Below are 9,351 nucleotides of genomic sequence, written 5' to 3'. Positions count from 1 at the left end.
AATAATAAAAGTTTTTATGACTTTCTATATAAATATTTGATAGCAAAAAATAAAAGAAAAATTATGTGACAATTTTGTAATAAAAAATAGATAACATTTTTTTAAAATCAAACGATTTATAAAACTCTGATATTAAAGTATATATTATTCCATAAAAATAAAATAAAACTTGAGTCTAAACTAAAATAGAGAGGCTAAAAGTATAAGAATTTAATTTTTTTTAAAGAGTATAAAAATTTAATTAATATATATTAATAGTGTAAAAAAATTATATTATCTTTCAATGGTAAATTGTTATATATAGTAAGTTTTGCTGATGATAATCTTAAAAGTCATATTTATGATAATTTCTAAATTTTCGTTAATTGCCTTAATGGAAGCTATGAATAACAACATGGAAGCTATGAATAACACCATTATGGCATTGTCAATGTTATCGAATCCAAAAAATTTCTCAGCATTCTGATCGCTTGTGAAGAAAGACGTATTATATTCGGGCCAGCTCAATTCCTAGCCCATTATATTCAGGCCCGTATACGAAATTTCTTTACACAGCCTAGCTTAGGGGCCTGCTGTTCCGTACCTCTTTTGCTCTTCGCACCTCCATTAATATTTTTGTAGTTTTTTTTTACAAAAATACCCTTCACGGGGATTAATTTTTGTAACATAAAACTATATGGAAAGTAGTCTCCGTGATGTAAAATTATACGGAAATTAATTTCAATTGTGTAGTTAATTTATTTTTTATTTGTGTTTATTGTTAATTAAACAATTTAATAACTTTTATGAATTGAATAACTTGTTAAATAAAATACATATATGCTTGATACCTTGTAGCTTCTTACCCCGAAAGCAATTTCCCATTTGGCAGTAGAAACTGTTTACATCTGCTGGCATCGCAAAATAGAAATTCAGCCAAGCTAGAACAGCATTCCAAACTTTAGAGGAGAAAGCGCAAGAGGAAAAGGTCAACATTGTATTTTCACGTATGTTCTTTTATATAACAAACAAAAGGTAATTGCAAAACTTTTTCCTAGTTTTAAGAAATATATAATCACTTTTAAATATGTTAATTATTAATTTTCTTTCACACCCCTAATTGTTAATCACTTTCAAATATATTAATCCTTAATTTCTCATGAAAATGAATGTATTTTTTTAGTTATTAAAAATGTTACACGTCCTTGTTATTATTCCTTAAACATTGAGTAGTATATATAGTCGCTTTTTAAACCAATTAATTCTATATGTATTTTTGAAATCAAATTTAAATTTATAATATTATTAATTAAAATTAACTAATTTATTTACTTTTATCATTTTTGATGAATTAAGTTTTTGTTTCTTATATACAAGATTAAAATAATAAATTTAAGATGATTTTTATTTTTGGAAATTATATTTAATTTTTTAAAATAATATTTCCTATAAAGATATTTTGGAAAATTATATATATATATGGGTAATTACTAATATTAAACGCACAGTAATAATTATCCTCTATTTTGATTTAAGAGTTATTATTTAATTTTCTCATCTCTCATAATAAAATTATATTCTCACCTCATGTATATGTATAATATATATATATATATATATATATATATATATATATATATATTAATGTTAAATTATTTTTTTAATAGAAAATATTTAAATTCATAATTTCTCTTTGAAGTTATAATTTTAAAAAGTAGATGATATTAGTTAATTCAATCAAGTTGAATAAATCAGTAAAATTATCGTTTCGATCAATTTAAGAAATTAATAATTATATTTTTTTATTCATAAAACTTTAATTTAAAATCTTATTTAAAAAATTGATTCCGGTTCAAAAATTATTTACTAGCTAACAAGTCTAAACCAATTAATTTTAATACAATATTTAAAATAAATAAAGTTTCATCTATGATGTTTTTAAAGGAAAATTTCACACATGGTAGTAATATTTACGTATAAATTATTTAAGACGATTAATGTTTAAATAAAGTTAAATAATAATGCACGGTTTCGCAGGACTCCTTGAAAAAAGAACATAAACCTTCAAAATCAAAATCCCTCCATTTTCCCTTTCAGTCTTGTTCTGATTCATTTTCCTTCTTTCCCAAACCCATAAACCCTAGCAAGCCACCATCACCTCACCATGGAGTGGAACCCTCAGACCCTCCAATTCCTCTCGGAATGCTTCCTCCACACTCTCTCCCCCTCGCCGGAGCCCCGCCGCCGCGCCGAGTCCTCCCTCGCCGAGGCCGCCGACCGCCCCAACTACGCCCTCGCCGTCCTCCGCCTCGTCGCCGAGCCCTCCATCGACGATCAGATCCGCCAGGCCGCCGCAGTCAACTTCAAGAACCACCTCCGCCTCCGCTGGGCCTCCGACGACTCCCCCGTCCCCGACCCCGAGAAAGACCAGATCAAAACCCTAATCGTCCCCCTCATGCTCTCCGCCACCCCCAAAATCCAATCTCAACTCAGCGAAGCCCTCGCCCTAATCGGTCACCACGATTTCCCCAAATCCTGGCCCTCTCTTCTCCCTGAACTCATCGCAAATCTCCAAAAGGCTTCCCAGTCCTCCGATTACGCCTCCATTAACGGTATTCTCGGCACCGCTAACTCTATTTTCAAGAAATTTAGGTTTCAGTATAAAACCAATGACCTATTACTGGACTTAAAGTACTGTCTCGACAACTTCGCCTCTCCTTTGTTGGAGATTTTCCTCAAGACGGCGTCGTTGATTGACGCTGGCGCCATGAACCTGCGCCCGCTCTTTGAGTCGCAGAGGCTGTGCTGCAGGATATTCTACTCGCTGAATTTTCAGGAGCTGCCTGAGTTTTTCGAGGATCACATGAAAGAGTGGATGGGTGAGTTTAGGAAGTATCTCACCACTAGCTACCCTGCTCTTGAGAGCAGTGGTGCTGATGGTGTTGCGCTTGTTGACGAGCTTCGGGCCGCGGTTTGCGAGAATATTAACCTCTACATGGAGAAGAATGAGGAGGAGTTTCAGGGGTTCTTGAATGATTTTGCTCTTGCTGTGTGGACTTTGCTTGGGAATGTGTCACAGTCGTCCAGCCGGGACCGGCTTGCGATTACCGCGATTAAGTTTTTGACCACAGTTAGTACTAGCGTGCACCATACTTTGTTTGCGAGTGATGGGGTGATACCGCAGATTTGCCAATGTATTGTGATACCGAATGTGAGTTTGAGGGAGGATGATGAGGAGCTGTTTGAGATGAATTATATTGAGTTTATTAGGAGGGATATGGAAGGGAGTGATCTTGATACTAGGAGGAGGATTGCTTGTGAGTTGCTCAAGGGTATTGCGATGTATTATGGGGATGCTGTGAAAAGCATTGTTTCTGCGCAGATACAGAATTTGTTGAGTTCGTATGCTGCTAACCCTGGGACAAATTGGAAGGACAAGGATTGTGCTATTTACTTGGTGGTTTCTCTTGCAACCAAGAAGGCTGGGGCTAGTGTTGTCTCCACGGAACTCGTTGATGTTCAGAGCTTTTTTGAGTCTGTGATTGTCCCCGAGCTGCAAAGTGCAGATGTGAATGGGTATCCTATGCTCAAGGCCGGTGCACTCAAATTTTTTACTATGTTCCGGACGCAAATATCGAAGCCTGTGGCATTGAAATTTTTTCCAGATTTGGTTCGTTTCCTTACTGCAGAGTCAAATGTTGTTCATTCTTATTCTGCAAGCTGTATTGAAAAACTCCTGTTGGTGAAGGATGAGGGGGGTGGAGCACGTTATACTTCAGCAGATATCAATCCAATTTTCCCTGTGCTGATGAACAATCTCTTCGGTGCCTTTAAGCTCCCAGAGTCTGAAGAGAATCAATATGTAATGAAATGTATTATGAGGGTTCTTGCTGTTGCGGATATCTCTATTGATGTTGCACGAGTTTGCGTTGAAGGGTTGGGCTCTCTTCTTGCTGAAGTTTGCAGAAATCCAAAAAATCCCACATTCAATCACTATCTCTTTGAGTCAGTAGCCATTCTTGTTAGGCGGGCTTGTGAGGGGGACTCAACTCTTGTATCTGTTTTTGAAGCAAGCCTTTTTCCTAGGCTTGAAGTAATATTGACCAATGATGTGACTGAGTTTTTACCATACACGTTTCAGTTGCTTGCTCAGCTTGTTGAGTTAAACAGGCCACCCATCCCTCCAATCTACATGCAGATATTTGAGCTTCTATTGTCACCTGAAACATGGAAAAGAGCCTCAAATGTTCCTGCACTTGTGCGTCTGCTCCAGGCCTTCCTTCAAAAGGCACCGAATGAGATCACCCAAGGGGATAGGCTGACCAAAGTGCTTGGCATATTTGACACACTAATCCAAGCTTCAAGCACATCTGAACAAGGATTTTATGTGCTTAACACTGTCATTGAAAGTCTTGAGTATAATGCTATTAAACCATATATTTCTCACATTTGGGCCGCACTTTTCAGAGAGCTCCAGAAAAGGCGGACAGTAAAGCTCATCAAGTCTCTCTTGATATTTATGTCTCTCTTCCTGATTAAGCATGGTGCTGCAAATGTTGTTGATACTATGAACAGTGTCCAGCCTGATATTTTTGTTGTGATTTTGAATCAGTTCTGGATTCCTAATCTTAAGCTGATTACAGGAGCTATAGAACTCAAATTGACTGCAGTTGCCTCAACCAGACTCATCTGTGAGTCTCCAGTTCTTTTGGATCCTGCAGCTTCTGTGTCCTGGGGTAAGATGGTGGACAGCATAGTCACACTCCTTTCTCGGCCAGAAGAGGATAGAGTTCAGGAGGAACCTGACATGCCAGATATAACAGAAAATGCGGGTTATAGCACCACCTTTGTTCTTCTTTATAATGCTGGAAAGAAAGAAGAAGATCCACTTAAAGATATAAGAGATCCCAAGGAGTTTTTTGTGGCATCATTGTCCCGACTTTCTGCACTTTCGCCTGGGAGGTATCCTAAGGTCATCAGTGAAAATGTTGATCCTGCAAATCAAGCAGCATTGCTTCAGCTTTGCAACACTTACAATCTTTCAATAGTTTGAGTAAGTTACTTTCTCCTTTTACCCGTTATTATTCTGTATTCATCAGAGTTCTTTTGGACTAAAATATCAATCTAGCTTTATCAATGCTTGACCCCTTTTTAGAGTGGAATTTTGCTTCTTTGTTATTGCTGTAATTTTATCTGCTTTCATTGTTAACAAACATTTTTTTTTAATCATCAATATATTTGTTATGCTGCCTTCTAAGGATCGAAATTCACAATAATGGGGTATATGTAACTCTGGAAGCTATGGGATCATTCTTAGTACATTTCCCTCTCTTGGCTGGTTTCGCTTGGCTAGGTAGAACACTAATGCTTTGCTTGGATAAGGAATGAAATAGAGAGGAAAAAAAAATAGTAAGGATAGAAATATAGTGAAAAAAGAGAGATCATGTCCCTCCCATTTCGTTCCAATTTAGAAAGTATTTTCTAGTAGGTCCCCAACAGAAATAGCTTCTCTCCTTTTTTTTTACCTTTCCAACAATGGTGAAAATTTAGTATTTCTACCCTTTGTCCCTCCTTCCTATGTATTTCCACTCTATTTACACCCAAACAAACAAGGGATAATTGCCATGTTGCTGTAAAAATTGTTACTTTACTGAGGATTTAACAAAAAAAACTTGCGGAAAACTTTTTAATTGATGTCAGGATGAAGATTGGAATGTGAACCTTATTGCAGTAGCCCAGCATTTTCTGTAATGCTCATCATTGACTTTCATAGTCTGCAATTATTGTGGTTTATCAATTCCTCAATCTCTAAGGCAGCTGAATTTTGCTACCTAAAACACACGAACAAGCTCCATATGGTTCTTTGTGCTTTCTCATTCTTTTTGTTTAACCATATGCTTAATCAATCTTTTTATTTCTTCACTGGCTGAAAAGTTGTTTGCTCCCATCCATGGATTGTTTATGGGATTTGCTTACCGAAAGTTTTACGAACTGTTGTTTTTTAGGAAAAATTTGATTTTTATTTTTATGTATTTATTAAACAAATGTTACCTTATTTTCATTTTTTTTTTCTATTTCAAAGTTTTGAATAGGAAATTGTTTTCTCAAAAATGAAATGAAAACAAGGAGATATTTTTGTAATTAAAAGTGGACTTTGAAAATGAAAACAGAAACATTTTCTCAAATCAGTCTCTTAGCATGAGGAGTATTCTGTGGTTGATATCAGAATGACAGGAAATGTTTTCTCTGGTGCTGTGTGCTGCTGTCTTGTAATTTTGTTATACTCTGTCACCCAATTTAGACAAAGCTTCTCCACAAACACTTTTAAAAAAATAAATAGGAAAGTAATTGAATCAAACTTTTCTCATACGTTAAAATCAAGTTATGGACGTTAACTTTTAGAGAAGTCGCATGAAAGAACTTTTAGAAGACTTCAGGTATATAACTTGTGAATTTTTTTTTTTCTTACAAGAGTTTATTTTATCTAATTTAGGCCTTGTTTGATCATGATTAATGAGTCAATCGAGTGATTTGTCTAGTAAGGTATTTTCATCATACTTGTCAGGATTGAATGCTGGAATACAATGAGGAATTACTGTCCGGGTCCTCAGCCTTCTTCAACATTTATGAGCTAGCTAAAGGTACTTCTTGCATTGAAACAAGGAGGTTTTAGTGGCTATTATCATCATCCATTTTTGTCAGTGCCATGAATGCTGAACTGAATTTCCTATCGGTCCCATTTTGAACACTGTAAGCATGTGTCTTGAAATGCGATTTGGTCTGTTGGGATCTTAATGTAAATTTTTTCATGCTTCTTCCCATTCCCATTTTCCTATTTTCCTGCTGTTTCAGCATGCATGCCTGTGAGCAAATTGTAATCCATATCTTCGGTGCAGTCATTTGTGTAAACTTGCATTTTAAAGTAAATTTTAACTCAACACTTTACGTAATTGATTGAAATTTATTGGAAACACACTTTTTGTTAAATTTGACTTCTCATTTAATGATTTTCTTTTCTAATCTAGATCTAAAACCTATCAAAATTGATAATTTTTTTTTTTAAAAAAAATCAGTCAATCATGTAGAGAATATTAAAAGAGTGTTAAAAATTTTAGGGTGTCACTGACATTTCTTTATCGTTATTTTAAACTTTATATTAACTCTTTCCTATATCTTTAAATGCTTCTTTTTTTTAATCTTAAAATCATTAATATTTTATAATTTCCAGGATCAAAATATTGTACATTGATTACAATAGAAGAATAACATGTAGTTAAAGTTTTTTACTTTTTATTTAGTAATTTGGCCTTAGCTTAACCTTTAAGGGCATGTTTAAAATCACATAAATTTCAGAGAATAATATTTTTTTACAAACCCTTCAAAAAATTAAAAATAAATCATTTCTGAAAAAAAATACAGTATTAAACTAAACAAGCATTAAGATAGTGTCAATCAATATATAAGAAGTGGGCTTTTCTGCCATAATTTTCTGGACTAGAGTTCGATGGGCTGGGAATGAAATCAATCTATATTGAAATGAGTTAAGAATTGTAAAAGATTAAAAAAAAAAACCCTATTTATGTGCACTTTAGATGCACATACGAATTCTAGAAAATATCAAATTAAAAAATAATTATATAAAATAAGAAAAAAAAAATTACCATGGATAAAAATAAAAAATTACTAATTTAACATTATTGTTTATTATAATTTAAATTCTTTAATCTTATTGTTCAAACAGACAATGATCTTTAAATAGACATCATCATCCTAATCTAAACTTTTTTTTACCAGAAAAAAATAGACATCCTCATCCTGATCTATCTATATCTATCTGGATAATAACATGCGTATTGATTATAATTTGAACTCTTTCCTCTTATTGTACTCATGGACCATTATTATTTAAATCGACACTATCTTCCTCATTTACATGTATCTACCTATGTATAATACTACACACACACACACATTTTAATTTTTAATTTTTTTTATTTTTTAATTTATAAATAAATAGTAATTAAAAATATATCAATTTTTAATAAATTATAAAAACATCTTTTAATTATATATAAAATAAAAATACAGAATCGTGTAGTGTTTATTGCTTTTCATTTATTTGAATTTACGTATCCAAATTCTCTTTTGATTTTTTCATGTTATATATTTTTTTAAAAGTAGAATTTTTAAAAAATAGAATAAAATTTGAAAGGCTACAAGCATAAAAAAGTCAAGAAACATATACGGCACATAAATAAAATTTTAATAAATTTAAATTAAATGAAGTGATAAATTGAAAAAGTTTAAATAAAATCAAAATCACATGACAACTTTAATAATAATTTGTTTATCATATATAAATTGATATAAAGATAAATATATTGTGATTAAATAAAATTATAGTTTATATCATGACAAACAATAGTTTTTAATACACCTAAACATTAAATTTATAATATATTGCATGATCATGGAAAACTTACGACTTTAAAAGTTGTATATTTTCGTTACACACAAAGAGGTCAGTTGCAATTCCTTATTTTATTTTACTAATACGTAAATAAAATTATTTTTAAGATAATTTAAAATGCAAATCATTTTGTTTTTATAGTAGTAGTATTAATGATTTGTTATACAATTTTTTATGTATTTTACAAAGTATTTTGAAGTATATTAAATTTAAAGATATCTGGCTACGAACAATGTACATTTTTTCATGAATGAATGAAAGAAGTTTCCCATCTTTGTATAATGTAATGTATATATACTTCAAAGAATGAGTCGTATGTAACACGACGCATCAAATTTGGTTCTATTATTGTATTATCCTATGTTAGTGTCCAAGCCTCTTGGATCCCTAGTAATAAAATATTAATAATATGTAGTAACATACAAATATCAGTTTCCGTACATGGTTAATAGCACAAAATAAAAAAATTGTAATTCGTTATCAACAAATGAAAATTTCTAGTTAAGTCTCTCAAACACACTAATTAAAGTTTGATTCGTCACTGTGTGTGTGTGTGAGAGAGAGAACTTTCTATTCATGAATTGAATTAGCTTCTTACAGTACTTTTTACTTACAACATTGCATGACTCAAATTTAAATATAAAAATATCTAATTGGTACGAGACAAGTAATTCTATTCCCTAACTTTTATGTTAAAAAAATGACAATAATGTCTAATTGAAAAGCAAACCCACGTTTAAGCATCTAATTCTCTGGAAAAGTCAATGACGTTTCAAGTCTTATTCAATATAAAATCCACATTTTTGCTCAAAAGACGATAATATTCAAACATCCTTGCCTTTCAGCTGAAAACATAATGAAATGTGTGGTTTAGAAAGTTATAGAATAGGAAGTGAAAAAAG

At 32.4% G+C, this 9,351-nt stretch overlaps 1 protein-coding gene across 1 annotated transcript; it reads left to right on the top strand.

Moving 5' to 3' along the window:
* The first annotated feature begins 2,009 nt into the window (after nucleotides 1–2,009).
* Nucleotides 2,010–6,794, top strand: LOC100806017 (exportin-2). The gene is made up of 2 exons (XM_003528740.5): nucleotides 2,010–5,032; nucleotides 6,545–6,794. Exon 1 carries the CDS (start codon nucleotides 2,144–2,146, stop codon nucleotides 5,030–5,032), a length of 2,889 nt encoding a protein of 962 aa, XP_003528788.1. The 5' UTR covers nucleotides 2,010–2,143; the 3' UTR covers nucleotides 6,545–6,794.
* The last annotated feature ends 2,557 nt before the right edge of the window (nucleotides 6,795–9,351 follow it).

The sequence above is a fragment of the Glycine max genome, chromosome 7 (assembly GCF_000004515.6).
Source record: "Glycine max cultivar Williams 82 chromosome 7, Glycine_max_v4.0, whole genome shotgun sequence".
Lineage (NCBI taxonomy): Eukaryota > Viridiplantae > Streptophyta > Magnoliopsida > Fabales > Fabaceae > Glycine > Glycine max.
The sequence above is the reverse complement of the archived record's forward strand: the minus strand, read 5'-3'. Positions and strand labels throughout refer to the sequence as shown.